Here is a 19,838-nt window from a genome sequence, read left to right as displayed (position 1 = left end):
CTCTTGCTATGTGAGCCATATCCTTATCTTACAATTTTGACCACAAATCTCATAAGCAACTCATGCATCAAATTTCATGTATGTTTGGCTTCAGGAGTGCTACCCTCGAACCCCCACCAAGGGGGCCTAATGCATGTCATCGGCACCCCTTGGAACCCCTCGTGATGTCCTAGGGGGGGCATTGTCCCCCTCCCCACCCAACCCCCCTTTCATGGAATGGGTATTAGCAAGTTTGGGTCCAAAGCACAACCCAAAAATAACATGTGAAAGAAGGATCATGCTCCACATACAATCTCCCACTTGGAGACTCATGATAGTAACTGCACTAGTACTACACTCAGTGAAATTCTTTGGATCTGACTATCCCTTATATTGTTTCTCATTCTTGAAGACCAGTTGAAATTGAGCAAGGGCTCAACTTCTCCCTGGTTACCACCTTAGTCAACATGTTTGCAGGATTCTGACTAGTGTGTATCTTTTCCAGCTTCAACTATCCATCCTCCAAAATAGATCAGATGAAATGATATCTGAGGTGTAGTTTCGTTCTTGAATGGAAGGCTGAATTCTTTGAGAGATGAAATAGCACTCTGGCTATCATTATACAAGTTGCAATTTTCTTGCTTCTTCCCAAGTTCCTCCATAAACCTCTGCAACCAAGTCATCTCTTAACTAGCCTCTATAAATGCAACATATTCTGCTTCTATATTCTGCTTCTATTGTAGAAAGTGTAGCAACCTTTTGCAACTTGAAACCCAGCTTATAGATGTTCCACACGCTGAAAACGTATCCATGCAACCAAATCATCTCTTAACTAGCCTTTGTAAATGCAACATAGTTTGCTTCTATTGTAGAAAGTGTAGCAACCTTTTGCAACTTTGAAACCCAGTTTATTGATGTTCCACCTATAAGGAAAACATACCAAGAGGTGCTCCTTCTCCCATCTTTATCACCTGCCATATCTAAATCAACATATCCTTGTAGAGAAACGATTGAACCTTTGAAACATGATGCATGAGTAGTCATTCCTCTCAAATATCTGAGAATCCACTTTACAGCCATCCAATGTTCTTTACCTAGATTATTCATAAATATGCTCACAACTCCCACTGCATGTGCAATATCTGGCCTTGTGCATATCATCGCATACATCAAGATACCAATTGCTAATGCATATGGAGCCCTTGACATATAGTCAATCTCCTCCTATGTCTCGGGACACATATCCTTGCATAATGTGAAATGATTAGCCAAAGGTGTAGAAATAAGTTTTTCTTTTTGCATTTCAAACCTTTCTAATATCTTTTCAATGTACTCACTTTGAGACAGTGTCAACTTGTGGTTTTTCCTATCTCTTGCTATTCTCATGTTAAGGATTTGCTTTGCAGCATCCAAATCCTTCATTGCAAAAGTAGTTGCCAACTTCCTCTTGAGCATATTTATATCATCATGTTAGAGCCTACAATAAGCATGTCATCAACATACAATAACAAGAACACGTATCTGTCATTGTCTAGTTTCTGAGAATAAACACTGTGGTTTAAATGACATCTATTTAAGCCTTGTTCTACCATAAACCTATCAAACTTCAAATATCACTACCTTGGAGCTTGCTTTAAACCATACAGACTTTTCTTCAACCTGTCTACCGATTCCTCCTTTCCTTTGACCTCAAATCCCTATGGCTATTGCGTAAAAATCTCTTCCTCCCCATGAAGAAAAGTTTTCACATCTAATTGTTCAAGATGCAAGTCTTCTACAGCCACAAGACTCAGAATAGTTCTAATTGAATTCATTTTAACAATGAGAGATAATATTTCATCAAAGTCTATACCTTTCTTTTTTGTGCAAACACCTTTAAAAAAATCCTTGCCTTGTACCTCCTTTTTCCTCCATCTTCTTCCTTCACCCTCTAAACCCGTTTATTCCTCAATGTTGTTTTCCCCATGGGCAAGGAAACCAAATCCCAAGTCTAATTTTGTATCAAAGAGTCCATTTCCTCTTCCTTTTTGGATTCTACCTACGTTGGTTCTACATTTCTGGTTGACCAGAATCATTCAACAGAAGATAATTGATAGAAGGAGAAAATTGCTCAAGTGGCCTATTTACCCTCATGGACCTTGTAAGTGCACCTGGAGGAATTGGATTACTCGTGCTACTATTGTTGCACATTCTAATTTTCTACAACCTGCTTCTCCTGTGATTTCATCAAGAGTTGTGTATTCTGTGTCTGCATTTTCTTTCTTCCTTTTCTACAAGTGATCTTTATACATAACAGCCTCATTGAATACAACATCTCTACTCCTAATGATTTTGTTACTTTCATAATCCCACAGACGATAACCAAATTCATTACCTCCATATCCAACAAAGACACACTTCTTGGATTTTTCCTCAAGCTTTGTTCTCAATTCCTTATCAACATGGAAAAATGCTTCATAGCCAAAAAAACTTCAGAAAAGAATAGTTAAACTTTTTACCTATCCATGTCTCTTCTAGATTGCCACCATCTAAGGAACTTGAAGGTGATCTATTTATCAAGTAAACAACTGTATTCACTGCTCAACCCAAAGCTATAAGGGCAGCCCTGCATGTAGTCTCATGCTCCTTGCATGCTCCATGATTTTTCTATTCATCATCTCTCACACAGGATTTTCTTGTGGTGGTCTTGGAGTTGTCTTCTCTGTACAAATTCCATTGTATGAATGGTAACTATCAAACTCTTTGCTGTAGTATTTGCCTCCATTATCAGATCTAAGGGCCTTCCACTTCTTTCCTGCCTCATTCTCAGCCAAAGCTTTCCATTTCTTAAAAGTTTCAAAGACATCATATTTTCTTTGAATGCAATAAACCCAAGTTTTTCTTTTTACATCACCAATAAAAGTAACATAACAGTGAGAACCACCGAGAGATGATACATTAGTAGGAGCCCATACATCTGTGTGCACAAGCTCTAACTTTTCTCTCTTCTTTTCTTTCCCAACTCTAAGAAATATGACTCTCTTCTGTTTTCAATAAACATAGTTCTCACATCAACCTGCTTCAAAGCTGGTAACAAATTTCTTGAGTGAAGAATCTGCATCCCCTTTTAACTCATGTGTCCAAGCCTATGATGCCACATATCTACTCTTGTAGAAGCTAAAGCCATAGAGGAGTAAGCATTACTGGTACATAAATACAATGTACCTACCTTGGGTCCTTTTGCTACTATTACCATTGACCCTTTTGTGACCTTCCACAAATTTTTTGCAAATATGGTTGTGCAGCCTTCATCCAATTGTCCTATTGAAATTAAGTTTCTTTTTAAATCAAGAACATGCCTTACCTTCTTCAACAACCATTGGTTTCCATTCTACAATTTTATCAACACCTTGCCCTTCGAACAACCTTCAACACTTCATCATCACCTAAATGAACAACTCCAAAATCCCCTTAAACATAGTCTTGAAAATATTTCTACTAAGCTACTTCAAGCCCAATCTACAGTGGCTTTCAAACATGGTCATTACAACCTCTTCTAATTATTATAGTTAAAGGTATCTAAATTGGAAATGGAGGTGTGCCAATCAGCCCAATATTACATTTAAATTTACCTTAGTTGGCTCCCTTTGCATCCGATTAAGTGCAATGAGCTTTAGACATTGAAAGGACAAAGGTGAAGCAAAGTTGGGTCCTTAATACACTATCAGTATGACGGGGTAGACACAAGGTCCGCATGCAAATGGGGGTGGTCAATGCACTCGAGGGGGCAGTGTGACCAATCATGACTGAAACAGTGAACATGGCAGATGGCCTAGAGGATGATGAAGAAGAGGAGTTTCTAAGCAACAACCCAGAATTGGTGCTACTGTTTACAATTGATGTCATGGAAATTTTGGCACAATACCACTGGCCAAAACCAAGGATCGCGGTCTAGTGTCACTACAACTGTAGCTGCAACCTATGGAGGACCTATTGTTTGCGGACCTGGATATGAAAGATGTCTTGGAAAAGGAGAGGGAATTGGAGGAGCGAATGACATGGGGTAACACACATGCAAGAAGATGCTCTGGAGGTGGTGTTCCTAGGTGTCGATGGGAGCTCCAAGCCTATGAAGATCAGCACACTCCTAGAAGAGGAATTCAGGAAGAAATTGGTGTTATCGCCTGCTGATTGAGTTTACAGACATGTTTGTGTGGAACTATTTCGATATGCATGGGCTGGACCCAGAGTTTTACCAACATCAGGTTAGCCTGAAGAAGGATGCCGTGCTTACCAAATGCACCATTATCGCATGAATCCGCATGTGGCTAAGTAGGTCAAGACAAAACTAGAGAGGCTACTACAGGTGGGATTGATTGCACCAATCGAGGATCCAGAGTGGATTTCTCCGATTGTGATTATGCCCAAGAAAAACAAGAAGCTGTGGATTTGTGCAGATTACTGCAAACTGAATGCAGCTACAGTGCTAGATGCGTTTCTACTCCTGTATATAGATTCCATGCTAGATGAAGTGGCAGGGCACAAGATCTACTTATTTTTGGATGGGTACAGTGGATACAATTAGATTCGTATGATGCCAGAGGACTAGCCAAAGAGTACTTTCATTATGGCTTGAGGGGGTGTACGTGTGCACGGTCATGTGGTGCAGATTACGGAATGCACCATTGATGTTCCAACGTGCTATGTAGAAGATCATTGGAGAATATTTAACAGATTTCTTGAGAATCTACCTAGATGACCTCAACGTGCTTGGAACCAAAGCTACTTAGTTGGATCACTTGCAACTATGCTTTCAACTGTAGAGAAGTGTCTTTTAGCCTGAATCCAATGAAGTGTGCATTTGTGGTCCGAAGTGGCCACCTGCTAGGGCATGTGATCAACATTGAAGGTATAGCAATGGACCTTGATAAGGTGGCAACAATCATGCAGGTGCCAGCACCACCAGCTAACCCAAAAGAATACTTGCAGTTCCTAGGACAGATACGATGGCAGGGGTGCCACATCCAATTCTTGGCTCACATGGCCATACCCATGAATGCTTGGTGAGGATGGACTTCATGGGTCCCTTCAAGCCTACGGCTGCACAAACCCAAAATTGCTATGTGATGGCAACCACAGATTATTGCATCAAGTCACCGAGTCGTAGTAGCAGGGCACTATAGCGAAGCAACAGCCACACTGTTGTGGACAAAGGCAAGGCAGTAGTGGATGAGTTTGTAGAGTCATGGGAAGCCTGTTACAATCCCTTCCGAAGTCACGACATGGCGCACTCAAAGTTGAGATAGCCCAAGCCGCGCCTCAAGGAGAAAATGCACCGATTGTGTTTTTGGCTGGAGTACATTACACACTCCTTCTCACTTATGATTCCACCTTAACCTCCATGGTGTAATCCTGCTACTCGTTTTTTGGATGTGCATTATGCAAAGCGACACATGCATTTTCCCACACTACCAGGTGCACCCTCTCTTTGGCCATAGGAGTTCAAGCCCCTAGCATCGCTCGGAGAGATAGGTTCTCAATCTGTCACCCGGACCGATCATTCATGAGTAGCTTCCATGTGAGAAATAGGTGGTTCGAGCATAGGTGGACCCAACACAGAGGAACCAAATGCAGTGTTTGGTGGACGTGGAAAAGACGTGCCTTTGGGAGCAACGCCAGCGACAACATGCTTGGCAAGCAAGTGCACAAGTTTCTGATGGTGCAGAATTAAGCGATACCTGTGGTGCTTTGTCAAGTCGGTGACAAATGCATCACTAAGCGAAGAAGAAGCCTAAAGGTCGGGCCTACAAGTGAAGACAGTACAACCGTTATTTTGTTGGTTGCAGTGGGGGTATCAGGACCAGAGAGAGCCGATCTTGATGCAATCATCAAACAAACGTACTTTCTTATTTGGCTCCAAGTAAAATGAACGTACTCTTATTTGGGGATGGGTCAAGCTGTGGTCTATGGATTAAGTAGATGTCTGCTTGCATAGGTTCTCTACCTTGGCATACCTGAAATTATTGTTATGTGATTTGCACCGCACTAATCTGACTTCTATCAGGCTTAGTTGTCAGAGTGGATTTGCATAGTCCACCAAGAGTACCATGTGTTAAGGCATTAATAGTCTGTAGGGTTAGCACAGATCCCAAGGCGCGCAAGTGGCCGCAACCCTTCGGTCTCAGTGATGGCAACTGCATAAGTTGTATATCCACGGGACCAAGTATCTCTTTATCATGGTGCATATTCATGGATTTGGATACATTGCATCTTCATTCTTTTCCGCATACTCTATGTTTGGTGTGTGTGAGTATGCATGTTATCTTCTTTTTGTAGCACCTATGGCTTAGGGCATTATAAGACCCAAGCCCTAGCAAAGGGAAGATAAAAATTGGAGACTCATCCATGGCTAGTGCAATATAAAGGCTAGCTCTATTGGAGCTACCCACTCTAAGCCCTTATGTGTAGAAGATAGCCCATTAGACATTGGCTTGCTTGTATAAGCACTAACTCTACTCAATCTTGATGAGAATCAACAACTCTCTCTCGAAGCAACATGTTGACTCCGAAGAAACATCAATGATGGTGGACCTAGAGGAATGGATGATATGTCTATTGATATATGGAGGATTTTGGATCGGAATTCCATAGTGTTGGTTCGAACAAAAGGAGTGGGGACCCGATGGGAAAGGAAAGCAAGGCATAATGGCACACTAAGGTGAGGAGTTAGCAACAAGGGTTCTTCCTTGCTACTACTAGCTCCTCATAGGGTGTATGTGGGTTGTTGAAGCACAAATTGAGGCATAATGGAACACTAAGGTAAGGAGCTAGTAGCAAGAGTTCATCCTTCCTCTCCCTCCTGGTGACAAGTGGAAGCCTTGGCAATAAGGCTTGGTTAGCACCCAGGGGAATCATATCAAGAGTTGGGATGTGATTGCAACCCCTATCAGGTGAGGGGGGGCAATTCTAGGGTTCTCAAAAACCCAATTTTGTGTCAAGTTCCTTCAGGAACTTAAAGACTTGAAAGGAACAAAATACATAGAGTTTAAAGCAGCAAAATACATAGTGTTTTCATTCCGATTGTGTTCCTTAAAATAGATGCAAGCTTGTGGTGATTAATATGTTTGAAGTATAATAAGACGTACCTTATTTTTGGCATCAGAACTATTACACTCTGTATGAAGATATGTGCTTTAACATGATATACTTCAATTGAAATTTGTGATTATGTTTAGTACATTACTACATATGATCGACTATCGTTTGATGTTCTTGATAGCATGCACGAACGCATTATATATTGTAGAAACTCAATGATTTTGCGTATTAAAATCTTTGACTTAACTTTTGTGGCAAGAATCTAGTAGCTAAGTTCTCTTATATGTGTGTGTGCACACACACGGTGCATGATTGCATTATATATTGTCAAAACTCAATGCTTTTGTGCATGAAAACCTTTGACTTAATTTTTATGGCAAGAATCTAGCAGCTAAGCTCTCATATCTGTGTGTGTACACACACATATGCATGCACATGCACACACACAAGTACATACACACACACGGACATACATACATGCATATATACATACATGTATGTGTGTTTATATTTATTTATATTACATACATACATCCATATGTATGTGTTCCTTCTCTCTTAACTATGGCATTCACTTAGGAAGGTTGGGAATCTAAAGCCTATGCTGGGACAACATAAAATGCCTTGCTTCCCATAGCATGGTTCTATGGCTCTACCCGCCTCCCTTTGTCTCGCCCTCACCCCCAATCTTACTATACTAACAAACCATTTGCTTCGTCAACTTTGTGTTGAAGGGTGTTTACAAACTATGTCTGCCCATGCATGTCCATGGTGCATTGATGCATCTAGGTCGTGTTTGGACATGGGCGCCTTGCCCATCCATGATCCTTGCTCATGCCCATGATGGGCTGAGTCTGTAAACACCCGAAGACTTTGCATCGCCTCCTGCTCATGGCATGGCCATGCTCTAATACCTCCCTCCCTTCAAGCCATCAATGGCTCCACCAATAGCATAATAAAGAGCATGAAATTTAGAGAATGCATGGTAGTTAATAGACAACCATCTTCAACCTTTAGATAATCATGCATTAGTTTTGTGGTTTGTGTAATATGTGTTGTGGATTTTTCTCTTTTGCATATTTATGCAAGCTGTGGATTGTTCTCTTTTGCATATGTATGCAAGCTATTCTATTGGCTTGGTGTGGTTGATGGACTAAGGAAATCATTGGTTAACTCTTTTCGTATTTCATTCATTCATAAAATGTAAGAGTATGTCCTTTGAGAAGAAATTGAAGGTTTCCATTGACTGCAAGCAGAAGTTTGGATCTTCCAAACTTGAGGACACAAATCGAGTTAGGCCGAAAGGTTCCAATAGATGAAAACAATGGCTAGGGTTTGGCAAAAAGCTTCCAATAGATGAAAATGATGGCTCCCAAGTTGAAAACGATACATTAGAAGGTTGGGATATCCTTCATCTTCAAGTACATTGAAAATGTTGTAAGCAGTTGCTCGAAATGGGGCTTGCCGCATAAGCCCAACTCCTTGCACAATTCCACTAGCTTCTGATATATGGCTCCAAAGCTAAAAATAATATGTTACAAGGCTAGAGTATCCTTGATCATGGAGTACCTTGCAAGCCTTGTAAGCAAGTGCTTGGATGGGGCATTGCATAAGCAAGGCTCCTTACACATCACCCTTTCCTAGGTATGGCATGTGTTCCATAGCTAAGGCTCCTTGCAAAGCTCCACCATCTCACATTGTAGACCTCAGTCCAGTCTCAAATTCTATTTGCTATAGCACCCAAGCATTCTTTTCTACTTCTCTATTGAATTGGTTCTTATGTGAAGTTTGTGCCTCTACCCTCCTTTGTTCATTCTCCTTCCTTTTCTCCTCCACCCTTCTTTGTTCCTTCACCTACACCTTCCGTTTTTCCTCTATGGTCCTTTGTTGCTTCTCCTCTTCAAATACTTGTTGCTTTAGCTCCCACTTTTCCTTAGCAAGCTTGTCTACTTCTCTCTTGTGTTGATCTTTATCTCTTATTGCTTGTACCTCTATTCTCCTTTGTCCCTTCTCCTCCTACCCATGGGCAAGGTCTTAGTGAAGAGTTATGGGGTTTGGCTATCTATGATACCACATATCATGTTCTTCGCTTTGATGGCAATGATTGAATGCGTGCATCTGCAATCACTTCTTGTTGCTGCTCTGCAAGGAGTCTTCTTTGTTCTCATTGTTTCTCCCTTCGCAGATGTTGCAAAAGTGTCTTCCGTTGCCGATTTAATACGGTGCCAGTGCTTTTCTTGACCTGCACTCTGTTCCTTGTGCCTTGACCTGGCTTTTCGGCTTTCCTATCTCGCAGCCTCTGTCTGCTTCTCTTGTAGGCCATGGCGAGCTGCATGTTGACTTTGATGCCATGGCCACAATCAGTCTAGAATACACCCAGAGAAGCTAGATGGTGAGGCAAGCAAAGAATAGAAGACAAATTACCTGAAAGAAGACAATGGAAAACCAAAGTCTATGCAAGGCCATGTCGAGGTGTGTGCGGGTTGCAGGGCGTTTGCAGGGTGGTGGCAGATTGCAGGTACTTAAATCTTCCAAGATTTGATGGGCGGAGGTGTGAAAATTCAAAATTCATAGGAATACCAAAATTTTAGCCGCTGGTTTTTCCCCCTCCGACAATACACGTCAGCAGAATTGGATATCCGAAACAATTGCAATGTGGCCTAAAATGCTTTAAAATAGAAATAAGTCAAAGGGCATGCTATCGGGTTTGATGCTGTGTATTATTAAATGCGATGACCTTTGGCATGCTTATGAGCCATATAGCAAGCAAGTGCATGGAAAAAGAAATAATTCAAAATTATAAATGGTGTTGGATTTATTAAAATCTCCTTGCACATGCACAAATTCCACCGGATGCACTCATCATGCTATACTCACTTGGATGAGATATTATTTATGCTTATGTCCATGCTGGATGCACTCATCGTGCTATACTCACTTGGATGAGACATTATTGATGCTTATATCTGTGGATGATGTTTATGCTTAAGGCATTTGGCTCTTATTGGCATTGGGTTTGCTATTGTTTTGCCATTATAGTTGGCATTTTACTTTGGGCTAAATTTTCTCATATGGATGCATAGTATATGCACATGAGTTAGATGCATTTTGGTTCTTTGAGCCTTGAGTTTTAGTGACACTATCCTTCATTAAGGCAAACATATTTGGGTGCACCTAGTATTTGGGAATTGTGACCAATCGTGTGATGGGTTATTGCTAGAATAGAGGTGATTTAATTTGGCATTAATGACAACTGCCTCTCCTCATTTGCTTGAAATTGCTATGTCCTGAGTCTTTGTAGACAAAGAGGACTCTTAGAAGCATATTAGGAAGAATCTCAGAAAGAGTGGCTTTGGGGAGGAGAGTTTGTGTCATTTTGTGAGAGTTTTACTACAAATGTAATGCTGCTATGAGATGATTGGATTTCTTAGGGAATCTCGATTTTTTGACCAAGAGAGCCTGCAAGAATGTGTGACAATTACTATCAACAAAATTGATGTAGAATTTCAATGTCTTTGTCTACTTGCTTCACTGTGTGAGTCAAAATGGTTGTGCTCTACATGTCATTTGCCTTTTATTAGTTTTGTGTTTCCTTGGAATTAGCTTTGCACATGGATTCATAGGCTAAACTTTTGGCGGTAAAGCGTGTGTCAACGACTGATTTAAGCTACATTATTTTCTTGCAAGACATATTGTGTCAACTCAACTATTCTATGGTGATGTGTTTAAAGGCTTATCAAAATCATTTCGTTTTGTGCTTCATTCTTCTACTGGAGGACAATGTTGGATTGGGACTTCCGTGGTCTAACTCTTTGTAGGGTATGGAGTCTATCTCTTTTCTTGCTGTTTGTCATCCAATATGATTGTTAGCTTCTAATATTGTACTTACATTTTTGTGTTCTTTCCGTAGCAACATTGCTTGCTGGAGCAACTGATATCAACACTACACTAGGTTGCTTTGTGGATTGTATTTGGCTTTGCTATTGCAATAATTACATTGGTTCATGCTAAGCTATTGTGCTGCCAAGAATAAATCTTCCAAGAAATTGGTATAGTACCATAGTGCTCAATCCCTTGGCTTTGGAGATTGGTGCATCACCCTCATACCATGCTTATGATTTGTAAATGGTACGAATGATGTGCCAATCCCAAACATATGCGAAGGGTGTAGCTCGTAACATCTAAAGTTGTTAGGCCAAACAATTCTCCTCCATTAACTACAATCGAACAACTCAAGTGCTCTTCTGGTCCTACATACTCAACAATCCTTGACTTTCAAAGGTACAAGGCTACCAAGTTTCTTTTAGTAGCAAGAAGCATAGTAATTTTTCCTTCACCCTAAGGCCTAGCCTAAGAGTCATCCTCACTCCCTAAACTCAAATGGCAAGGGGCTACATGGGACTACCCCTGAGGTGCACGTGCTTGGAATCTCTCTAGAAATAATTACTTTTGATAGCCTTAGACCTTTTCAAGGCATGGATTGTTGAACATGTAGAATTGAAAGAGAAGTCAAATTATTACTACAACCGATGACCTTGAAGATTTGAGAAAAAAATTTTCGTCTAAAGAATTCAATAACTACTATGAACTACACCCTTTGCATATGTTTGGTTTTGGAGTATCCTTCATACCATTTACAAATCATTATCATAGCATTAGATGATAAACCAAACTCAAAAGTATGGGCAACAAGCCATAGGATACTATACCACCTGCCTAGAAGCAATATTTGATAGACTTGTGTAGAATCTGTGGTACACCCAAATGTTGCATGCCAATATGAGGGTTGCATGCTTTATTTGATGCTGTCGATGCAAGATGATGTGATACATGACGGTGCAACATGAGATGATGCATGATGATGCTACATGATAGGATGCAACATGACATGATGCATGATGATTTTACATGATAGCATGCAACATGTAATGATGCATGACAATTCTACATGACATATGCCAATTTTAGGAAAGTAGAATCAAGAGGGTTAAAAAGAGACTCAAATTTTGATTTTATCATATCATTGTAACAAATGTATATACAAAGAATTTGTATGCATAAAGAGTTTGTCTTTTATTTCTACTCGGCAAGCCTTAGAGCAAGATTCATCTTTTGAATGGCCACATAGCCAATTGCCCCTCACAACAAACACTTGGAGTTGTCACATTGCATCTTCATGTGGAAGCCTTTTCGATAGGGGAATCTGTCATCATGTGATCAATGTGCAACTCAATAGACTGCAAAGTGATTGGTTAGGCATAAAAACACCCAAGTTTAAATATTTACAGGCATCAAAGAAATAATTCACCATTTTGGTGATAATCCAACCAAGGACATACACATCAAATTATGGAATTTAGTTTCCTTGTAGTGCAAAATTCCATAGCTTTAATGCAAGAAAATTTTTTTGAGCTTGGTCTTACTCTCATTAGAGAATCTGCTATTCCTAGTCCTCTTCATGTTTGTCCTACCATTGCTTCTTTTTTTGAAGGCTCTTCTATGGTCCTCTGAAATGTCTTGTCCCATTCCCGATTAATTATTCCAACTCTCGACATGCACTATTTAAAATAAAATCAAGCACGATGTTGCCAGGGTGAAGTCTATATGCAACCATTAGTCCAATGAGAAGAGCATGGATTAGATGGTGCACATTGGCACTAAAGAAGTTGATTCTCTACACCATATCACCTCCTTTTATTGCATCCTCTAGCTTGCCTATTGGCTATGCCCTCATTTCTACTCCTCCCTTCAAGTGTGGATCCCCGTAATACCTAAAGGACCCTTGATTGGATGGTAGATTGAGGAGAAAATGCAAAAGGATCCCACCATGAAGTATGGTGTGATGTTCCATAAGGTCTCCTATGAAGTAGAGAAATAACTCAAACGAGGACAGGGTGTGGTCTCTGCGTGCTCCTCATCTAATTGTCCCAGCAGTGCCCTTATACTGCTTGTTAGCATACCTGATGTGTTGTAATAGACCAAGGCACCCTATTAGAGGGACCCGATTGATAGTCCCATATGCTCTAGATCCAATCTATCCACCACTGAGCCAAATCTATTTCTCTTTGATAAATGTCGCAAAAGTAACATTCCTTATGTGGCTAGCTAACTCTTTTTGCTTTTGTGCATCACCTCATTGCTTCTTCCCTTTCACAATTGTAGGGCCTTCTTACTCATCTTGCTTAGCTATCTCCTCTTCCATCTTAAATATTAGTCCTAACTTCTTCTCCCAACTCTCAATTGAGAGGGTCTTCTTGTAAGATCATAGAACTTTAGTTTTATGAAAAGCTCTACTTGGATCCCATCATTCATTCTGCAATGCATAGATGTCATCGACAAATGTCGGTCTTACAAAACATGATACTACAAACCTTGTGTAGACATTGTCGAGGGATTCAATCCAAAGCAATGCATCAGTCTCCTTTTGCACAGTGCTGGCAAGCCCATGGGTTTGGGCATCTATTTCTAGCAATCTCTTTGTGTCCTTTATGACCTCGGAATAAACTTGCTCTTCAACTTGCTCTTCAAATTATGAAAACTATCTGTGCTCTCTATTGTGGCCTACATTTCTCTCTCAAACATGCTATTTACTTGCTCTAGCAACATCTTGACCAAATCAACTAGTTTGCAGTATGCCTTCATTAGCACAGCATGCTTATGCTTAGAGCCAGCAAACCTTACATCTCAAAAAAATATTGTGTTATTGCAATTTGTGTTCTACAAAATGTAATTCATGATATAAAATTTAACAAAAACCACCTCCCCCTTTGAGAGAGTCTAGGCATCTAACCTTAGAAGTAGTCCCATCTAACCCCCATCTTGTGGGCAGAGGGACAAGAAACCACTCCCTCAGCCAGCAGGGCCTGGGAAGGGCTTAGGAGAAGAGAGGAAAATTCTCTCTCATGTCTAAAGCGCATCACCTCATTGCTTCTTCCCTTTCACAATTGTAGGGCCTTCTTAATCATCTTGCTTAGCTCTCTCCTCTTGCATCTTAAATATTAGTCCTAACTTCTTCTCCCAACTCTCAATTGAGAGGGTCTTCTTGTTAGATCATAGAACTTTAGTTTTATGAAAAGCTCTACTTGGATCGCATCATTCATTCTGCAATGCATAGATGTCATCGACAAATGTTGGTCTTATACAACATGATACTACAAACCTTGTATAGAAATTATCGAGGGATTTTGGCAAGCCCATGGGTTTAGGCATCTATTTCTAGCAATCTCTTTGTGCCCTTTATGACCTTGGAATAAACTTGCTCTTCAAATTATGAAAACTATCTGTGCTCTCTATTGTGGCCTACATTTCTCTCTCAAACATGCTATTTACTTGCTCTACCAGCATCTTGACCAAATTAACTAGTTTGCATTATGCCTTCATTAGCACAGCATGCTTATGCTTAGAGCCAGCAAACCTTACATCTCAAAAAAATATTGTGTTATTGCAATTTGTGTTCTACAAAATGTAATTCATGATATAAAATTTAACAAAAACCACCTCCCCCTTTAAGAGAGTCTAGGCATCTAACCTTAGAAGTAGTCCCATCTAACCCCCATCTTGTGGGCAAAGGGACAAGAAACCACTCCCTCAGCCAGCAAGCCCTGGGAAGGGCTTAGGAGAAGAGAGGAAAATTCTCTCTCGTGTCTAAAGTAGCAAAAATGGCCTAATGGGCTCCTTATATAGGTAACGTGTTGAAAAGATCTTGTAGCTATTACCGGTGGTAAAGGCTCTATTGCCGATGGCAAAGTATATATTGCAAGTGGGAGAGTCACCATTACTAGTAATAAACATAACATAATCGTTGGTACTATTTAATTTTTTTATGGTAATGCATGATCTATTGGTAGTAAAAGCCAACAAACATAAATCACACAAAAAGTGCACGTGATCTCAAGAGAATATATAATCCTTTCACCATCCTAGCTTAAAGGTGGATGACGTGAGCTCCTCTGCCACCTTGAATGTGAGTTGCCAATGTCTCTTTCTGAATGCATCCCACCAACACTTGCCTTTTGTGCTAGCTTTTTTTTTTACAGAGACAAGAACTTTGTATCATTGCTTGACAAACCAACCATACAAAATTGTCATAATTGTTTTCCAAAGCTTTGACTCTTTGCTTCTTGCCCGATTGTTATTAAATGATATGTAATGCCTTCAAGCCTAATGAGATAATCTAGACCTATTTCTATTTGGAAAAAACTAGCATTGTTAACTTGGTTATTTAACATAACAATTCTTGACATGTTCTTTGTATTGAATCTATTGTCTAATGCTTTTTAGGCATTAGTATCCAGCTTTTTGTATCTATGTTTAGAATCATCACATATTAGACATTAAAGTTCATCAAATTGAGTGCAAGCTTTCTTTTTCATCCCATGCAACCTACTTTTGCATCACTTCATTGATTTGATCCTATGCTAATGCAAATGTGCTAGTCATATTTCTGGTCTCTCACACTTTTCTAACAATATTCCACATTTTCCCACCTGGAATATGTTCAAAATTTAAACTTCCAATTTCCATAATAAAGTTTATCCATTTTAGTATTTTGATCCAAATACATGATAACCTCATAAGATTTTTCCATAATTATGTAATTGGTGAGAAACGAGGGCAAATCACTTTTTCAAATTTCATAAGTTGATGTGAAACAAGAGCAAATGAGTCTTTTGGATTCATAAATTGTTAAATTCAATGATCGAAAGTTGCAAGGGAAGAAAAACAAAAAAAAAGGTTGCAAATGAGTCCTTTGTATTTCAGTAAATCAAGGTCATGAGGGAAAAAAACCGTTAAAAAAGGTCACAATGATGAGGTTGCCAAAAAATAGTATCTAAGATTAATGCTTGAATAGAGATAGGTAATTACATCCAAATTTTGGAAAAGTGGGTATAGAATCATGCCTGTACTTCGGGCGAGGCACCTCCTTGGTGAGCACGATGAAGGAAACTATAGAGTCGATTCTAACAACCTCCATGCGAACATCTTGCAGCATACCCAAAGGACATACTCTCTGCTGTGATCGGTGGCCATTCGGACCAAAAATGGCACCAGCTCCCATTCCTTCCAGCCTAATTCTTTGCATGTCTGCAGGGCGATGATGTTAACCCCATATCCACCATCGACCAGTACTTATGAAAAGCTTCCTCTATTTATGCTCGTGGAGATAACTGGTATTCACATGTTAGTGAGAGGTATGGCAGCAACTGGCACTGATGGGGCAAGTTGTAACCGTTGACTAAAGGGTTGCGGCCACTTGTTCCCCTTGGGATTTGTGCTAACTCCTTAGGCTATCAATGCCTTAACAAGTCTCAAGGACTTTAATCCCATTGGCAACTAGTACGACATACCTACATCTATGTGTTATCTCCTAAGGAATCAAGACTGTAGGATCAATCAACAAGGGCTATTGCTTTTCTAAGGAGAAATGTTACCTATGCATGAACAAAGCCCCCCTCTAGCCTCCAAGGGCAGGTGATGTGGATCCTTGTCTACTAGCCTACTTTGTGGATCCTTGTCTACTATAAGCATTTAGTCTACTTTGTGGTTGAAATCAACCCATTGGCTCTAGATGCCAAACGTCTTGAAGTCTGTACCTGTCGAATTCAATCCATCAATTGTACTAGATGCCAAACATCTTGAAATCAGAGCTTGTCAAACCATTTAGGGTCTTGCTCTCTTTCTCTTACTCATCATGCCACAAATCTACATCATTGAGCGTTGCAACATCTCTATGCTTTATGGGAGGTTCAAAATGTCCATGATAGACCAAAGGGAACATATTGCCCCCATAGAAATCAATTCTCCAAGAGATCTGCATCATCAATTGCTTATGGGTCGTTGGAAGACCCATTCAAACTTGCTTTCTTAGCTAGGGTGCAAACTTTTGTTCCAAGGCTCCCAAGGCATGGTATCTCTCACAAGGGTGCAGATATCTATCACAAGGCATTGGTATCTCTCAACCTTTGCAATGCTCTACCAAGTCCTAAGATTTGTGACATAAGTAACCTATTTGTTATCTCCCTTGGAATCAAGAGTCTTAGGACCAATCAACAAATAGATTTTCCAAGGAAAACTATTGCTTGTACAAGAACAAAGCGCCCCTTTAGCAAGCGATGTGGATCCTTATCTACTGTTAGCATTCGCCTACTCTGTGGATCCTACTTTGCTAAGAGAATTAGCCTACTCTATGGTTGAAATCAATCCATCAACTTGGTCTGATTTTGGTTCCCGTAGACACTACCATTGTCGGTGGGCAATGTGGAGGGATTGGAGAGAGAGTCAAGGGAGGGAGGAGGATAATTTTGGTTGGGTGGGGGAAGGGGGGGCATTGTATTGATCGAAATGGAGGAGGTAAGGGTGTATCCACCTTTTATTGTTGGAGTACTATCATCCACATGGTTGTGATGCAAGGAGTCATAGCATATATCCTTTATATTCCTCAGGTTGCATCTCTTCGTAGACAAGTGTAACAATGTCCTATTATGCTTCATTGTTCCACTATCTAAGCCATCGAAATTGTCCGTGCATAGAATCTTATTAGTAGGCTTGGGCATTAATTTCAAATTTAGAGCCAATGGTTTGACCAAGAAGTCTAAAGATATTGATGGTGCCTTCCATCCTCCTTGTGCTTTTATCCCACCACTTTAGAAGGCACCTCCATGAAGTTAAGAATCTCCTTATATCCCACTGCATTTGAAGGCACCTCCATGAAGTTAATAATCTCATTGCCATACCACCAGTTACACGGGGTAGAGGTCTCTTCCTTCAAGGTGACAAGGTTTTTCCTAGCCTTGAGCATGCACATATTGGCCCTGTGATAAGTTTAAGGTCCCGTGGCACGACAAACCTTAGCATTGATGTTAGCCCCCTTGAGATGTTTATCAAGGTCCCCCCTTGCCCCCCCCCCTCCCTTCCCTTCCCTTCTGTCACCCCTACGCTATTCTCCCACCCTCGCCATGCTGCCCCCTCTTTCATTATTGCCCTGCCCCCCTTATCACCTCTGTCTCCCTTGTCACCTCTGTCCCCCTTGTCCCTTAGTAAAATGAAGGCCTCCCTTTACCTTTTTAACCCCTCCCCTCTAGCCTCAATTATGATTGGCATAAAATAATTTTGGTTTTTTGTTGAGAATCATATGGGGACATATTATAGTATCAAAAGCAAGCCATGATGGGCCGCATGGCCAACTATGAGGGCACATTTGCCTGTGACAAGAAGCAAGGGACAACCGAAGGGATTTGAATGCGAGCAACTAGCTCAGGTGGGAACATGAGAGTTGCTGCTGCTCTTCAGTCGTCGTTTATGATCGGGGTCGGCGGAATCCAAATCTGGACTATTTGATCTGCCACCATCTATAACCGTAATTCGTCATGCCGCTTAACCAGTTGATTTCCAAAATACATCGACTAACATTAGTTCCAAACCAGTACCCTTAGATGGAATTCCAATTGGATGGTGCACGCGAATCGACTCTTTGCAACCATTAGATCAAACCTGCAATTTGATGGCTCGCACGAGGTGCCTTTATTCAAGCCGTTAACCCCCCCTTGATCCAATGCTACATCCATACCGGTCGTCACACAAACACATGCGCACCCTCCTCGCCCAGCACACTTGGCCCACTGTCAATGAGTCACGCTACACACTCGCTAAATCCACAAATCACATGCTGCCAAGTGTCTCCCCAAGCCACTTGTGGTTGGAAACTGCCAGAGTGGTGTTCGGCACCGTTCGGGGGTGGGGTGGGTTTCTATTGAGGTAGGCTCTCCTCACTGGAGGATGGCCATGAGTAGGGGAACTTGATAGTAAGGGTGTTTACAGACTAGAGCCGCCCATGCCTGCCCATCGTGCATTGAATGCATCTGGGCGGTGGGCTAGACGTGGGCAGGTAGTCCATCATCCGTGGGAGGTGCCCGTGGTGGGCAAGTCTGTATGTGAACAATCTTATGCATATGCATGAAGGCAAAGAGAGAAGCTCATGGGCACATCAGGTGTGCACAACGTCTTCGTGTATGGCAGCCTCCTCGCCGACGAAGTCGTCTCCATTCTTTTGCGTCGTCTGCCACCTTCCTCCCCCGCTTTCCTCCCAAATTTGTGAGTGCCTGCTAATCCCTCTCATTGCTTTCGATGATTTTGCATTCCCACCGAATTTCTTTCATCATAGCACTTATCCAGTCGATTTCTTGGAACCCTTTCCGATTTCGTACGTTCTATGTACCAACCCAGAATTCTAAGAGAGCTCACTCTATCACCAGAAATGTCAGCTGCGCTCTTAACATTGAAATAGATGTTATGATCAACTTGGCACGACGAAAAGAAGATCACTTAGCAATGAACGAAAAATTAGAAAGTAGAAAAAGGAGAGTTGACAAGTGTCTTCAGTCGTGACGGCTATCCTGCTGAACGGGAGAACATTGATGCTTGCTCTTTGGTTTGACTTCCTGATACGGTAGAGCTGGCTGAAAGTGCTAGAAGCGTTAAGTCTAATCTATCCTCATCATTGAGGTTGTGCAGCCATAGGGGACGAAGACAAAGGGTTTCAGTTCCAAATGCTTATGATATGCAGCCGGAGATGTGGGTTATGATGATGAACTGGTGATGTGGCCGGAGCGGTGCATCTAGAGTGGCCAATCGCATTGCACCGCATCAACCCTGAACAAGAAATAAAATTATCGTGCGATACCTGCCTGAATTACCTTATTCATGTTCTATCTCAGCAAGTTGGGGCAAACGTATGGAGGACTCCGTCAGGGAAGGCTGAGAGAGCTTCATGTCCTTTGCTTTTG

General features: G+C 41.1%; 1 protein-coding gene across 4 annotated transcripts in view; it reads left to right on the top strand.

Moving 5' to 3' along the window:
• The first annotated feature begins 18,895 nt into the window (after window positions 1-18,895).
• LOC147891152 (AIG2-like protein D) overlaps window positions 18,896-19,838 on the top strand; it is a 49,619-nt gene continuing 48,676 nt past the window's right edge. For 3 of the 4 annotated variants that reach the window (XM_087389952.1, XM_087389953.1, XM_087389951.1), the window contains exon 1: window positions 18,896-19,146. In XM_087389952.1, the coding sequence (XP_087246078.1) occupies window positions 19,009-19,146 (138 nt within the window). In that variant the 5' untranslated portion in view covers window positions 18,896-19,008. The remainder of the gene's footprint in view (window positions 19,147-19,838) is intronic. The other variant, XM_087389950.1, reaches the window with a different exon arrangement.

Source organism: Dipteris shenzhenensis, chromosome 18, assembly GCF_047967505.1.
Source record: "Dipteris shenzhenensis isolate YYH24624 ecotype China chromosome 18, Dip_SZ_1.0, whole genome shotgun sequence".
Classification (NCBI taxonomy): domain Eukaryota; kingdom Viridiplantae; phylum Streptophyta; class Polypodiopsida; order Gleicheniales; family Dipteridaceae; genus Dipteris; species Dipteris shenzhenensis.
The sequence above is the reverse complement of the archived record's forward strand: the minus strand, read 5'-3'. Positions and strand labels throughout refer to the sequence as shown.